Source organism: Misgurnus anguillicaudatus, chromosome 6 (genome assembly GCF_027580225.2).
Source record: "Misgurnus anguillicaudatus chromosome 6, ASM2758022v2, whole genome shotgun sequence".
NCBI classification, from domain to species: Eukaryota; Metazoa; Chordata; class Actinopteri; order Cypriniformes; family Cobitidae; genus Misgurnus; species Misgurnus anguillicaudatus.
The window spans coordinates 8,383,158-8,398,996 of NC_073342.2; the positions used below are offsets into that span (position 1 = coordinate 8,383,158).

The 15,839-nt window shown below is 38.8% G+C and overlaps 1 protein-coding gene across 1 annotated transcript in view; it reads right to left on the bottom strand.

The window, feature by feature from the left end:
- The window catches only part of shisal1b (shisa like 1b), a 47,678-nt gene that overhangs the window by 11,438 nt on the left and 20,401 nt on the right, over positions 1-15,839 (bottom strand). Inside the window, exons 2-4 of the mRNA XM_055192830.2 lie at positions 12,477-12,654; positions 2,631-2,841; positions 95-430 (exon numbers count right to left, since the gene is read on the bottom strand). Coding sequence (XP_055048805.1) covers positions 95-430; positions 2,631-2,841; positions 12,477-12,537 — 608 coding nt within the window. The 5' untranslated portion in view covers positions 12,538-12,654. The remainder of the gene's footprint in view (positions 1-94; positions 431-2,630; positions 2,842-12,476; positions 12,655-15,839) is intronic.

The following is a 15,839-nucleotide window of genomic DNA, read 5'->3' on the forward strand; positions in this document are numbered from 1 at the left end:
AACTAATTTTGGCACCATGCATGTTCTGGTACACTTTTTGGCACAGTTTGCCTACTATACACAGTAACACAGCTGTTTGTGTGTGTTTGCTCACCAGGCCGTTGCCGTGTTGCGTGTGATCTGTGTCGAGCCCTGCGTTCCCTCCGTCAGGCTGTGTCTTGTCAGGCTGTGTCCACAGCTGAACTGATGATGGGACTCCTGAGGTTCTGAAGGTGCCGCGGGTCGGGTCGCTCCCGCTTCTTGTTCCTCTTGGGCACAGGCGTGCCATTGACTTCGGGCCTTTTTCAACCACCGTCCCCCGAGACCACACTTCTCCAGATACACCCTGCACACTTCATAGTTCATAGCAGAGTAGTATAGGAAGTCCACCGCTAATAGCACCAATACGAAAAATCCATAGATCCACACGCCGATTAATGCGGAGTAATTGCTGCGATGTGAAGAGAAGATAAAAGAAATTTAGAAGCACTTTATGTTTTATGTGGCCATAAACATAAGTGTCATTCAGCTATATAGAGTATTATCAGAAACTTGTTAACTCTTTCCCCGCCAGTTTTTTTTTAAAAAGTTGCCATTATCTTTTATCTGTTGCTAAGCATTTGATATTTTGTTTAAATGCAATTTTCTCTGAGTGCATGTCTGCAAGTTAACGGATCAAAACATTTTTTAACTCCCAATTGCAGACACCAGTCTTAGTTCATTGACTTCCAGCGTGCCATTATGAACCAGCTTAATGCACAATAAATCATATCAGCATCAGACTGAAAGCCATAAGCAGATGTGCTAATATATGCTGTTTCATGTCCTTGACTGTTGACTGTCTTTGACTCTCTAAAAGCATTTTTTAACCTCAGGCCATTAGTTAAGATCACTGGCTACATCCGACTGACCACAGATGTGAGTTAAATGGCTAAATCTCACCGGGGTCTCTATCCTTTCGATAACTTCTTGAAACGCTTCAGAGCGCAGTGCCACACCACGCCACTAATATATTTCCACATCATTAACTGGCATGAGACAATCTTACAAAGATGTCGTGATCTAAGACCAGTTCATATTTGACAAGCAGCGTGAGATGTTTGTGAATAGTAAACACAGAACAGATGTGATCTGCATCTTTGTTCCCTAAAGTGCTGTCAATAAATGTTGATAGTCCAGACTGCTTTGTGGGTACCAAGTGTAGGGGAGAGCGGGGTATGTTGTCACACTTTTCACACTGTCTAACATTTACTGAGCACCATACATCAAAATGGTATAAATCTCATACCAAATGAAAGAAGGAAGTCTTGGGCACATATGTTGTATTCATAACATCTTTATATCTTATCTCATTACAGAGTTGTAGACTGTTGAATAGTGACTGTGCACTTGTGACAATTTGCCCCATCGGAGGGTAAGTTGTCACACTAGGGCGGGTAAGTTGTCACACTAGATTATCTAAAAATAAGAACACAACTACTTAATTGTGAATATTGATTTTAATTTTTAAACTCAAACCAAACTGGAAATATAAACATCCGTGCCTGGAGAATCTGGAAAAACAATTATTTCAATCCAAATAATGCACATTTCAATTAAGTGGCAAGACCACTTTACTTTGAACTTTGGTTCAAATGTTCTATGGCTTTCACATAAAACCAGATAACTGAATGGAACGCTGCAGATAACTTGCTTAACTTAACATGTTTAACCTCTGAACAAAACAGATGCCCTGTATGACTAATAGGACTCATCTTCAGAATCACAATTCTGACACACATAAATTGCCTGGCCTGAGGTGCAAGCATCATGGGCCCAATTGTTGCATTTTACACATTTTACCCAGGTCTCCTTTGGACGACTCTTTGAAAATGGCTCTACACAGACGAGGCAGAAGCACTCTTCATCATCTGATGATGACTCTTGCATGATTTTTCTTCTTTTAGCTGCCTTGTTTTTCATAGGTCCAGATTTCTGCTTCCCTTTCTTTTGAAACAGCTTTTTGCTAGATTGAGGCTTATTCTTTTCTATATCATGTTTTCTGAGCATGTTCGATGTGTTTGTTTGTACAGGGGCAAGTTGTCAGATGTGACGACTTGCCCCAAAGTCATTGAGACAACTTGCCCCATACTGTACTTACTTGTGTGCTAATGTTGTCTAAATCTCAAGTTTAGCTCATCATATCACTTTAGCTAAAGTATCAAAAGACACTTTACGGTCTCCTCTATTTTGTGCAAAATAATCATTTTAAACATTCACACCTAACAAAGTTGTATTGCATAAAATGTAAAGTGATTTTTTTTTACTTTTTAAGCAGAAAAATAAGAAAATTGTGCTAACCTCAGATTACAGTGATCTTGACCACATGTGAACAGGAAGTTCACTATAGAAGAAGAAGTCACATAAAGTGGCTATTTGATTTTTGAGATAGAGCCTCTAGTGTTGGAGTTATTAACAGTGTGACAACTTACCCGTGTGACAACTTACCCCGCTCTCCCCTACTTTGTGGTGTACTGGCGGATCTGTAATACATTGCACTACAAATATAATAATTAGTCAAGTTTTTAGGCAAAAGTAAATAATTTTCTTTATGTTGTTTTTTTGTATGATAAACAAGAATCAACAGTACAATAAGATGTCAGAGAACTCACTTATGTGCGTAACCGTCCGGAGAGGTTGTTAGATTGACACCCATGACCGTCTGAAACTCGGTTTCGTTGCAGCAATATTTAAAGTCCGTATTGTTATGGTGACAGCAGAACATGTAGGTCTTATTATCCGAGAGACGGGGACAGTGGAATCCAAAGTGATAGCCTTTGTGGTCGGAGTACGGTTCACACACCCGAAAGTGCGCAGAGAAAGCTGCAGTGGACGAGAGAAAACACACAACATCATGACTTGTACGTTAGCTAGCACTTAAGACAGGAAATAAATCTTTAATGACTTTTCGCAATATATATTCTTTAAAGGGACATTCCACTTTTTTTAAATATACGCATTTTACAGCTCCCCTAGAGTTAACATTTGATTCTTATCGCAGTCATATTACGCACTGCCCCAAAATAGTCCCCTGCCATTAAAAGTTACTAAGGGGACTATTTTCGGCTGCTGCGTAATATCACTATGCCTGCTGCAGCCATGTTACAGCTGCAAATTCCTTGATTATTACGCCAGAATGAAAGTATAGTTCCTAACCATATCGGCCTAGAAAATTTGTTGCGTGAAAATTAACTTTTTTAATTTTCTTAGTACACGATGTAACTACAGAAGAGTCAAGTTTTAAATAGGAAAAACATTGAATCTCTTCGGTTATGTTTTAGCGCGACGCTAATGATCTAATCAGATTCTATAGATTGTGCTAAGCTATGCTAAAAGTGGTAGCGCCAGACCCGGAGATCGGCTGAATGGATTCCAAACCGGTAAGAATCCAATGTTTGACTCTGGGGGAGCTGGGAAATTTTTATATTTAAAAAAAGTGGAATGTCCCTTTAAAGGAAAATGCAGACATTTAGCTTATTCACAGTATCCCACAGAGTTAGATAAGTCCATACACACCCTTTTCATCTCCGTGCATCCTGTAACTCTGTCTGACGCACCCACTGCATAGTTTAGCCCAGCACAAAGACCGGAAGCAAATGGCTCCAGCCAGCACACTGCTCCCAATAAGTGACAAGATAACGCAAACATTTTCCTATTTAGGCCTACATGTTGTGATTTGTGTGGTCACAGTGTGTTCAAATGAAGGGTCATATGAGACCAATCTACACAGATAATCACTCCGCCCAAGTAGGATAAAGTTCCCAGTATGTATACGGTTTAAAGATGGCTTTGTCTCATATGATCTTGTTATTTGTAAATGCTATTACAATACAAATCACAACATATAAATAGGAACATTTTGGCGTTACTATTGGGAGCAGTATGCTAGCTGGAGCCATTTACTTCTAGTCTTTGTGCTACGCTAGGCTAGCGGTGCACTGAAAAAATGATTCATTAACATTTTTAAGGTAAGTGGTTGCAATCAATTTATTTAAAGGTGCAGTGTGTACATTTTAGAAGGATCTTTTGACAGCACTGCAATATTATATAGATAACTATGCTTTCAGGGGGTGTTTAAAGACATGACAAAACAAACTGTATGGTTTTTATTACCTTACTGTGGGTTTACACCAGATGCGAGGTCAACGATTTGCGCGAGTAGATTATATAGAAAGTCAATGCAAAGACACGATCAGACGCGTCCTCGCGTGGGGCGATGCGAATGACGCAATATGGGAGGTGCGATTGACGCAAAAACACGCTATTCGCCTCAAACGAATGATATTCAACTTGAGCAAAAAATTTACATGACACGAAGTTAAATCCCGCGAGTAATCTAGAGCGAGCAACGTGATGCGATTGCACGATTCGCGTTTGGTGTAAACCCATAGTTAGAATGAGACGTTTTTATCTACATACACTGCAGGTCCCCTTACATGGAAGCCGCCATTTTGTGCCATCATGTTTTTACAGTAGCCCTAAATGGACAAACTGCTCTACAAAGGGCGTTCATTACTACGTTGTCTCAGACGATGGCATGTTTGTCTTGTGACAGCTACCATATAGCTTCTCTGTGCAATATGCAACCTCACCTAGATGCCGCTAAAATCTATACACTGCACCTTTAAGTTACATTTAAACAAAAGTTTTTTTTTTATTTAATTTTTCTGTTTTCTTTTTATGTAGTTTAAATAAATTGATTGCAACCACTTATCTTAAAAATATGAGTAAATTAAATGAAATTTTTTTTTTTAATTGTGGGTGTGTCAGAGATAGGGCTCAGTCACACCAAAAGCGCTTTAAACGCTTGCAAACGCAAGGCGCGACGCACTGCCTTTTTTAAAAAAGAGCAGTGCAGCGCGGCTTTTCATAGTGCTAAGCAACCACCGAGTCAGCTGTCTTGTCAATCAAATATTGAAGCGTGAGGGCTCTTTTGCTGTTAACTGTCATATTAGCAGAAACTTTAAAAAGAGGGCGCTTGCTCTGACCTTGTTTGAGGATAAGAGGAGCACAAACACGCAGGAGAGAGTGAGCGAGTGGAGTCCGGTTCTTCAAAGCAACTGTAAACTTCCCTCGCCACAACGTAAGGCCCGCCTCTCCCCTCATTCGATTGGACAATGGAAGACGCGAATGACGTCAGGCGCTCCTCCGCTCTCAGCGCTCCTTCAAAAACGCGTGCGCGGCAGGCGGCAGAAAACCGCAAGGCGCTCGGCGCGCATAAACAGCGCGCAAACGCGACCTGCCCATAGAATATCATTCAAAAAAGGCGCCTGCAACTGCCATAAACGCTTTTGGTGTGACTGAGCCCTTACTTGACGCACGGAAATGAAAAATTAACTCTGGGGGATAAGGTAAATAAGCTAAAATCCCAAAAAGTTGGCATGTTCCTTTAAAGGAATATAGAGGCACATAGATAACTTTGAATCTAATTGGTCCTTGCGTGTCTTGTGACTAATTGTCATTTATCCATAATGTACTGTGTTTCATCATGACAAACGCAAGAACTTATGCTTAAATTTACATTGATCTGTGTCTACCCTTTGAAATATTAATGATAGGGTTACATTTTTGTGTGTGATTTACTATTTTCCACATAAAATCATCTTACGTAATGTAAAGAAGATGAAAATATAACCTTGGATAGTAAAGATTCAAATTGAAATCCAATGACTGAAATCAAACTTTGATATGCATCCAAGCCTTTTAAATTGCAGGTCACACATTTTAGTAAATCACTAAATATTAGTCATAATTTGTCCTCTTTTTTGATGCTCACCTATATTTAGTGAATCCCTTGAGTGGAAAAAAACTTAAGGAAAATTATCCTTTTGTTGTTAAAACATAAAACCAGAACATAGACCTGTCTGTGTTTTTTTTATACAGTATGACAGCCATAATTCTGGTTTATTTGTCATCTTAGAGCTGAAAACAGTGACAGTTCGGTCTGAGCGGCAAACCCATGTGAACACAGTTTACCCCAAACAACCAAAACAGAACAGCATGACATCAGCGTGTGTCTTAGGGAGACATCAAAATCACACTTTTCTTTCCCGATACGCTTGTCTTAAATTTCAGTCGCTGTAAGAGTTTCAGTCCAATTACTTCAGATACAATCAAAGTCCGTGAAGATGTAATGAGAGAAACAGTCATTTCCTCTCAGATGAAAGATGTTTATAAATCTGTGCTGCTTGACAAGACTCAGGTAGATCAATTGAGTTTAAGTTTCTATTTTTGTCGGAGTAAATGTGCAGGGAAAAAATATAACTTTGATTTAGTACCCTGCTAAAAACAATAGTAACCATCACAGAAATTCTATTGGGTTTAATGGTTTGAAAGAGAATTTTATTGGCTGTAATGGAAAATATAATGGTCTCTGTGGGTCTCTACCGGTATGTGTTGTCTTCTATTGGTGGGACCATTAAATCCCACTGGAATATGTCCCAAAACGCACTACAAAAATAAATGTTGTAGCTAATGATCTCTCTAATGCTATTTTAATGGAAACTATTACAATTTCAATGATGGTTTCTATTGTTTTTTCAGCAGGGTAGTTAGCTCAGTGGTAAAGCTATTGTGTTACCAGCGTAAAAGGTTGTGAGTTTGAACCTAGGGAATACACAAGAAAATGCATACCTTTTAATGCAATGAAATTCACTTTTGATTAAAGGGTCTAGCACAGGGGTCGGCAACCCGCGGCTCTAGAGCCGCACGCGGCTCTTAAGCGCCGCCCTAGTGGCTCCCTGGAGCTTTTTCAAAAATATGAAAATGGAAAAAGATAATGTGAATTTATAATTTTTTTGTTTTAATATAATTTCTGTAGGAGGAAAAACATTGTAAAAATGTGTATAATAAAGTTTTAATTTTAACATTTCGTTCAACGAAGATTTACGTCATAGCCTGCGACACGCGTTTCTGTCAGATCGGCGTGATACCAACACGTGATGACAAAAAACAAAAGGTGTGTTCGACATCGGCTGTGGCTGGATGTAACCGATCGGCGAGATTAGCCGCGTGCAGGCGGGGAGGAGCTGAAAACGGAGACGTGAAGTCGGACGCGCTGTGGTTCCCGTAGCTTGCTGCATTTACGTCAGGCATGGCTGATCACGTGCCGTTTGCTTGCTTAATCGCATTAAACATGATTTGTAAGATGTAAACTACATAAAAAGTTAATTATACTGTTTTGAATGTCCGTGTATGAGCATGAGTGGAACTGAAGAGGCTGTTTTTACAAGAATAAAGTTCAACATAAGCATATATTATTTAAATACCAATGTAGTGGGGTCTACGTTTTTTATCCATTTTATTTTGATGAAGATGACACAATATAACATCGCGACTACATGAAAAGAGCTTTAACTGTTATAAAAATACAGATTTGTGAGCATTTGTGGAACTGAGGGCGTGAAAATAAACACGAAATACACGTGATTGTTGTCATGTGGTGAATCCGACCAATCTTGAAACAGCTGTGTCGTCATTACAGCCCGTGCAGCTCCTCTTCGCGAACTGCGCTGGCTTACTCAGGCGGCTGATCTCGAACCGCTCTCGCGGTACTTAAAAACCATATGACACAATCACGTGCCTGCAGCGCCAGCTGAAGTCGGACAAAAATACTAACCGGAATGCACTGCTTCAAGTCAGCCACCGATTGGTCTGCGCAGCGCCGCATGAAGTCGAACACACCTAAACAAACCGGCGGGTGTGTCATGGGCCATGGATCCCAAGGCCACGGGGAAAAAGAGAAAGATAGCTGAGGAGAATAGAGGATTTAACAGTTCTTGGACCGAATCATTTGCTTTCATTGCCAATGCGGAAGGATTGCCTGCATGTTTGCTTTGTAATGAGAAGTCTCAACATCTTACATGCCCGATGTTGAGAAGCTGTCCAGTGATGTCCGAAAACAGAAGTCACATTAAACGGGTAATAACATAATCCTGTCATAGGCACATATTTAGGAACAAATTGGCGGTTTTTATAAAGTGATTTCTGATTTTTGTCAGTGAATGACACATACAGTAAGGATATTATTGTGTTTTGTTGCTCGGGTCCGAGGATGACTGCATTGTATTGTGCGTGTCAAAAGAGAAGAGGATGATGTCGCTTGCTTTATACGGTTTTAATGCACGTTTTATGCATGTTTAAAAGACTTTTCCAGCTCGATTCAAAAGGCTGCTGTTTTATTGCACTCTGTCTGTTGCCCAGATAAGGGGGAAAGAGAAGAGGATTGTATTGTATTATTTTGAATTGAAGAGGACTGCATTTTCTTTCCATGGGGAGGTCCGAAATTACAGTGCATGTTGCACATTGTGTAGTTTTTTCAAATCCTAAAATAAAAATGACATAAAAAATCTGATTTCTTTATTGCATTTCTATAATTTCATCAATTCAACGAAACATAATACATCAAAATTATAATGGAAGTTAAACTTAAAGCATCATACAGCCGAGTAGTCATTGGGTGGGTGCGTCATTCTCTTCAGGATGCGCTGAAGGAAAAATAAACATTTAATCACAAATGCTCCTTATGTATTTGTAGCCTACTTATCATTTTGAAAGGCTAATAATGCTAATATAGACACTAACAGCATGTGTTGCCTTCATTATAAGGCTTTTAATTTTTTGCGGCTCCAGACAGATATGTTTTTTGTTTTTTTTGGTCCAATATGGCTCTTTCGACATTTTGGGTTGCCGACCCCTGGTCTAGCAAATGCATAAATGTAAAAAAGTCTAAAAATTAAGGCTTAATACCCAAGAGGAGGTCAAAGCCAATATTATGGTCTTGATAAGTACCTGAACTAGAAATATAAATAGATTTTCACAATATGAATGTAAATAAATTGAAATTTCGGTATTCAAATTAAAAGTTGACATCAAACAGACCAAATTAAACACAAGATGTTCACCTGAATAGGTAACCATAGCAACGATATGTCTTTCCAGTATATTACACCTCAGTACAGATATACTTATCACAGCATTTAAATTCATATTCTAATAAGATGCCAGCTGCAACAGACAAACAGCAAATCATGATATAGCAGCATGTAACAAAATCCTATTGGCTATTAAAAAAACAGTATCAAATGTGATAAAATAAACAACGTCAAAGGTAAAAATTACAACTAAAACTGCACCTGTCAAGCAAATTTAAAGGGGCCTTTAAAGGGTACCCTGACTATAAACACGTATGGTTTAATAGATTAACAGTGGGATATGCTATGTAAATGTAAAGTTCAAAACAAATGTCATATTTTAATAAACTTAAAAAAATATTTTCACTTGTAGGCCGCCATTTTGTTGATATCACAATACATGACGTCAAAACGTTGCAATCAAAACGTGTTCTATTAACACTACAGCAAGGTAAACATGGTTAACAAGTCTTCAATCAGTAGTAAAATGATGTGAAACTGAAAATGAGAGTTATAAATGCACACATACGGTAGGTGGCCGTAGGCTATGTGGTCTTGACATCTGCATGCCATTAAAAATACAAAAGCATCAACGCCTTCTGTTCTTTCAATATGAACGGACAGTAATAAATGAAGGCATACAAATGAAAGATGATCAAAATAAAGACTATCTGAAGTAGGAGTGAAGAGTAAAACATTCTCACATAAAAAATATTGTATAATATTTACTATAGGAAACTATTGTACTATTTTGCGACAACCTTCACATATCGACCCAGAATGCACTATGTTTGAAACAAAATGGCGGCCTCCACTGGCTTGGGGGCGGAGTCCACGATGTTTGAAAAAATGCTTTGGAAAAGGAGACGGGCCGACTACCAAAACACACTTATAGCCAATCAGCAGTAAGGAGCGTGTCTACTAACCGACATCCTTGCCGGGTTGTGTATGTGTGGGGCGGGCCTATCAACAGAAGGTCCAGATTCTATTGGGGTAGGGGCGTGTTTGTTTAGGTGATTTCAAATATCAACATTGGCTTTCAAACATCGTGGACTCCGCCTTTAAAATGAGTATTACATGTTGGGTAGACGCATAAGTCGCATAAGTCATCAAGGTTTAATATTTCGGGTTTCATTTCAGAAAAGCAACCGTTACATTTCAAGGTAAGAATGAAACTACAATGCTTGTAAGTCTTAAAATAAATAAATCTTAATTTTCTAATGTGTTTTAACTGAAATGTGAGAACCTCGATGACGTTTGCGGTCGAGTAACGCGACTTCCGGAGAACGCACCCGAAAACATGTTCTGTACGTGTCCGACAGAACTGGCACGAATGGTCACCCTATTTTCATCAGTGGATTTTAGTAGCCAAATATAGCCTTAAAAAAGGCTTAGCTATAGCCAGTACCAGGCCTTAGACTAGGGATGGGCAACTTCGGTCCTGGAGGGCCGGTGTCCTAAAGAGTTTAGCTCCAACCATAATTAAACACACCTGAAGCAGCCAATTAAGGTCTTACAAGGCATACTAGAAACTTTTAGGCAGGTGTGCTAAGGCAAGTTGGAGCTAAACTCTGCAGGACACCGGCCCTCCAGGACCAAAGTTGCCCATCCCTGCCTTAGATGATGTGCAAACTAACGCTTTTATGTCGGGTCATGTTTTCAATTGTTTCCATTGGAAGCGCAGTGTTTTCAAAAAAGCCAGCAGCTGGCATTTTTTTGTACTGAAAGCCGTTGAAAAATATTCAACTTTGGGTGAAAAGCTCGTCAATGTCAGTTCTCACACGCCCGTCCAATCACAGTGTAGGAGGGGGCAAGACAAATATCACAACAACCAACCGGCGCATTGTACAACGACTGATAAACAAAGCAGAAGTATCACAGCAATCAAAGTGCTCAGCTGAAGAAAGCTGTCAGTCAGCTGATAAAAAGCTGGAATGTACCTATGGTCATGTAATTTTTTTATTTTTTTCGTGATACTGTCACAAATTCCCGTGTTTTTTTGTGATCGTATCACAAATTTCTGTTTATGTGTCGTTGTCGCGTGTTGGTTGCTCAACTGTTTTTTCCTATTTTCTTACCGTTTTCGCTTCGATTTAGGGTTAGATTTACTTAAATGACATCCTTACCCAAACCCAACTCTAACGCCATGCGACAATATTTTAAAATTTTGAAAATATAAAAAATAAATTAGAAAAAATTGTATAAACCAATACTTCAAGTGACATCCTAATGCAAACACCAAATCTAACCCTAATCCGAAGCAAAAATAGTTTGAAAATAGGAAAAAGCAGTTGGGTGACCAATACGTGACGGTGACACATAAACAGAGGTTCGTGATACGATCACAAAAAAACTTGGAAATTCGTGACAGTATCACGTAAAGAATAAAAAATTATGTGACTATAGGTACATCATTTTGTGAGACTGGGTAGGTTTTAAGATCTGTCAGTGCAAGTTATTTTCAGTTGAGAAAAATCTCAAACGTGTTTTATTCTAGCCTAAAGCCTGGTCTGTGAAGCCGTGGGACAAAGTATTAAAGCTTACAAGTCTTTAAACAAGTCTAGGTACCCTTTAAAGAAAGCAGACCCAAAGTCATTTTATAGGTCACACATTGCATGACTCTCCCATTTAACAAAAGTTACAGTAAAAGCGTAACTACAGTAATAACTGCTATTACCTTAAAAAAACAAATTAGTCACAGACATCAGACAAAGACTCGTGACATCATCCTTTTGTTTTTGATTTTTGTTTCAGTGCTGTCTGAACTTTACCCTCCACAGCAGACAGAATGACTCACACTTGTCTTTAATAATTCATCAGATTTCTCGCTGTGATCCGGCTTTATGACCTTTAATCCCATTCAATCCTGCCACCCGATCAATGTTATGGAATCTTTAGTCTCCGGCAGGAGTGAGAACTCACAGTTTGACGCCACCTAAAGCTCTTTGAGACACATATGGTCAATACAGGAGATGGACAGGATAGCTTTGGGATATGAACCGCCATATGGGAATAGTTTCTGATAAGTTGGAGCTAGGTGAAGCATTGGAGCTTTGTTTATTAAGGGAATTGTTTTTATTAAAATGTCATCTTTTTATTTTTATATGTAAGTTCCATTAAATTGGTTGTGTGTTGATGAATTCTTTAAGCTACTTTTCCCTACTTTGTTGCAACTTCAAACTGTTCAACTGTACAACCGCACAAGACAAATTACATTAAATTTGGCAGATGTTTTTATACAAATAATAGCAAACCATTTAAAGACTTGTAACTTCTGGTTAAACAATAAAAAAATCAGCTACATGAATTTTTTTGTTAAAAGTCTTTACCCCAATTTGCAAGGGTGAGAGAAAGTTATGGATTGCAACTTTAAAATGTATTGAGTAAATATATTTCATTTTTTTTACCAAAAGGTAAAACACAGATGTGGTGTCTTTTTGGTGTCTGAAAGATTGAATATTTCTCATCTGCTCATATCAGACAGTAGATGCACAATTAAATCGGTTACACCGGTAAGTACAACCAGAACATCTGGCCATTTCTTACCTGCAGTGGACAGGAGGAGGATGATCAGGATGTTGAAGGAGTGATGGTTGGTGACACTCATCTTCTTGTCCTCCCTCAGGGGAGGATGGAGACATGAAGCCTGACAGCTTCAGCTGGTTCCAGATGTCATGTTTTACCTCCAGCGTCTGTCCATGGCTCTGACAGTCTGACTGTACCCCTGTAGTTGAAGAAGGCAGGTGTTATGATCATGGAGAATCTGGTAAACCTGGTCTGTTCTATTATTAATGCTCATGTGTTTTGCCCCTAGACCGGTGTAGGTACTGCATACCAGTAGGGGCAAACTGGGTAATGTTTCACATCAGGTGCATGCCATTTCAGGGGCTGCAGCCTTCCAAGCCCACATGGAAAGAACCTATATGAGGATATATGCCCATATATGAAACCTATATGCAGCTTATATGCACATATATGCTGCATATATATACACAACATATATGCACATATATGATAATATATGTGCATATATGAAACCTATATGCAGCTTATATGCACACATATATATATACAGCATATATGCCCATGTATGATAACATATATGCTGCATATATGCTACATATAGGCAAAATTGAGGTGCATATATGTGCATATCCAGGCCATATAGGTCTCCTGTATTGCTTCTTTATATCCACATATAAGCCCTATACATACAAGATATGTCTACTATATAGTACAGGGGTGGCGAACGTCGGTCCTGGAGAGCCGCAGTCCTGCAGTTTTTAGCTCCCACCCTGATTAAACCTCACCTGTCTGAAGGTTTCTAGTAACTCTTTAGACCTTGATTACCTGTTCAGGTGTGTTTGATTAGAGCTGGAGCTAAACTCTGCAGGACTGCGGCTCTCCAGGACCGACGTTCGCCACCCCTGATATAGTACATGGCAGGATCTGGTCATTTTGTAGCTCATATATCACTTTGGCAACTGTCATACACGATGCCTAGCTAATATTTTCTATTATCAAGGCAATAACTAAGAACTAACAAAAGAAAATATGCAAGAACGTATGTATGTGCGTGTAACGTGTGGTGCTTTAAAGAAAGTGAAGGCGAGTAGAATCCATGTGCGAAAAGAGGTTTATTAATGTAAATCCCAAAAAGGGCCAGCAAACACATCCAAAGAGGGCAATCCACAAACGTAATCCAATATCATGCAAAAGGTCTGGGCAGGCAGAGAACAATCACAGAATCCAGAAACAGGCACGGGTCAAAAACAGGAACAGATACAAAACAGGATTCAGAACAACAGAGTAACAGGTCATAGGGTGCGCATACAATGTATTAATCAGCAATGCTATGGTGAACAGGAAGTGACTATATACAAAACAGACAGGAAGTGGGAAGTGAAACATGGCATGATGTATTTCAAAATAAAAGCCGGAACAGAACAGGGTGTCAAAATAAAAGTACAAAACACAACCAAACACAAGACATAACCCTTACACTGCGAACACGTGAAATTGGTATAACATGTAATTGGCATGTTATAAACATGGCAATTAGAGGAGATGAAAAGCTATGATGTCTACACATTTTCCTGAAACATTTACAAGGACAATTCTTTCTTATACGAAGATAGTGGAAAAGATTACATTAGACATTGGTAACTTATTCTGATAAATCAACTGGGGACAGCAAGTGTTGCAAAAAATTTGTACACACTCACGGGTTTGCTTAAATGCCTTATTTATAAGTGGATTTGGACAGAAGCCTCTCCAAAATAATTAAATAGCTACATTGAGAAACTGAACAAAAAAGTAAAATGTTTAGTTTTTTTGTTCTTTAACTTGGCTTTCCTGTAATTCACTACAAGCCTTGTTTGGCTATGGAGGCAGGCAGCTATGTGTACTTCGGCTTCATGGCAACGGTTCGCAATTAAAGTCCCTATGAAATCAAAACTGACAATTGTTATTATTTAATGGAATAATGCAGTGTTCATTATGAACTATTTATCTGCTTGGATCATTTAATAAAATTGTATGTGCCCTCATAATCTTTAATCAAAATCTGAAAGTGTGCTTCCACCCTCTTGTGCCGATCCTTCTTTAATAATATCAGCTAGATGGCTTGGCATCCGTTAACCCCACGCCTCCAACCCTCAGTTGGCTGCGAGTTCTTTTTCCTGAATAAAATGCCTACTTTTCTATATCCAATCAATTCACAGAAAACACAAGCCGCAACTGCTATTTTTCTCATGTGATATTCATTCTGACTCGGAAATGTGTCAACATATGTAAGTAAAAATGGATTGCGACTTCCTCATGTTCATGCATGGGGACTTTAAGTTAGATTTTGTCAGAGAAACCAATTACATAAATCTAATGGATTTAATGGTTATAATGTAAATTGAACTTGTATGTGAATTGAAGATGAAAATACAATGATTATTATATTCAGTGTTTACATGGGTTTACCTTTGATGAAGTGGTCACTGTAATTACTAATGTTTATTGATGGCTGCATTTGTTTCCCCTCACTAGGGACAGCACATACGTTTATGGCACATAATTCACAAATTCCTCCCTTTTCTGTTTTCTACTGATGGTAGCACAGCCCAGGCTCCTTGTCATTTATTGCTCTTTATTGCACAACAACTATTGAGAATCTAAAGGGGTCATGTTATTGAGATTTAAAAAAAAATGTAAAATAAGTCTTTGGTGTTCCCAGAATGCGTATGTGAAGTTTTATCTCAAAATACCCCACAGATAATTTATTATAAAATATTAAAATTTACACGTTGTAGGCGTGTGCAAAAATGTGCCGTTTTTGGGTGTGTCCATAAAAATGCAAATGAGCTGATGAAATGCAAACACTGATGGTGGTTTAAAATTGAAAATCAATTGTGCTGTCTATTATCTTTGCCTTGCCTTGCCTTGCCTTGCCTAATTGGCCTCCCTACCTCTGTCACAAAACAGGTGAAATCTGAACAACCTAAATTTCCACATGCTTGCACAGAATGGATTACCAAAACTCTGTTACTGGGTTGATCTCTTTCACATTTTCTATCTTGATAGAAGCACTGGGGAATAATAATAGCACTTAAACATGGAAAAAGTCAGATTTTCACCTCTGACCTCTGCATTTTACCAATCCCAGTGAGTAGTGAACACACGCAGTGCAATTCACAAGCACATACACACCTGGACCAGTAGGCAGCTATCACCGATCGAAGCACCCAGGAAGCAATACATAACCAATATAATATCATATATGTAGCCTTTCTCAAGCAAGCCAGTCTAAACATCCAAACTGCATTTGAAATCTGAAAGCAGTAATGTGTAAACAAGATATAAAGTGACTACTTTTGCCTGTGTGTGAGAGACGAGAGAGAGAGAGAGAGAGAGAGAGAG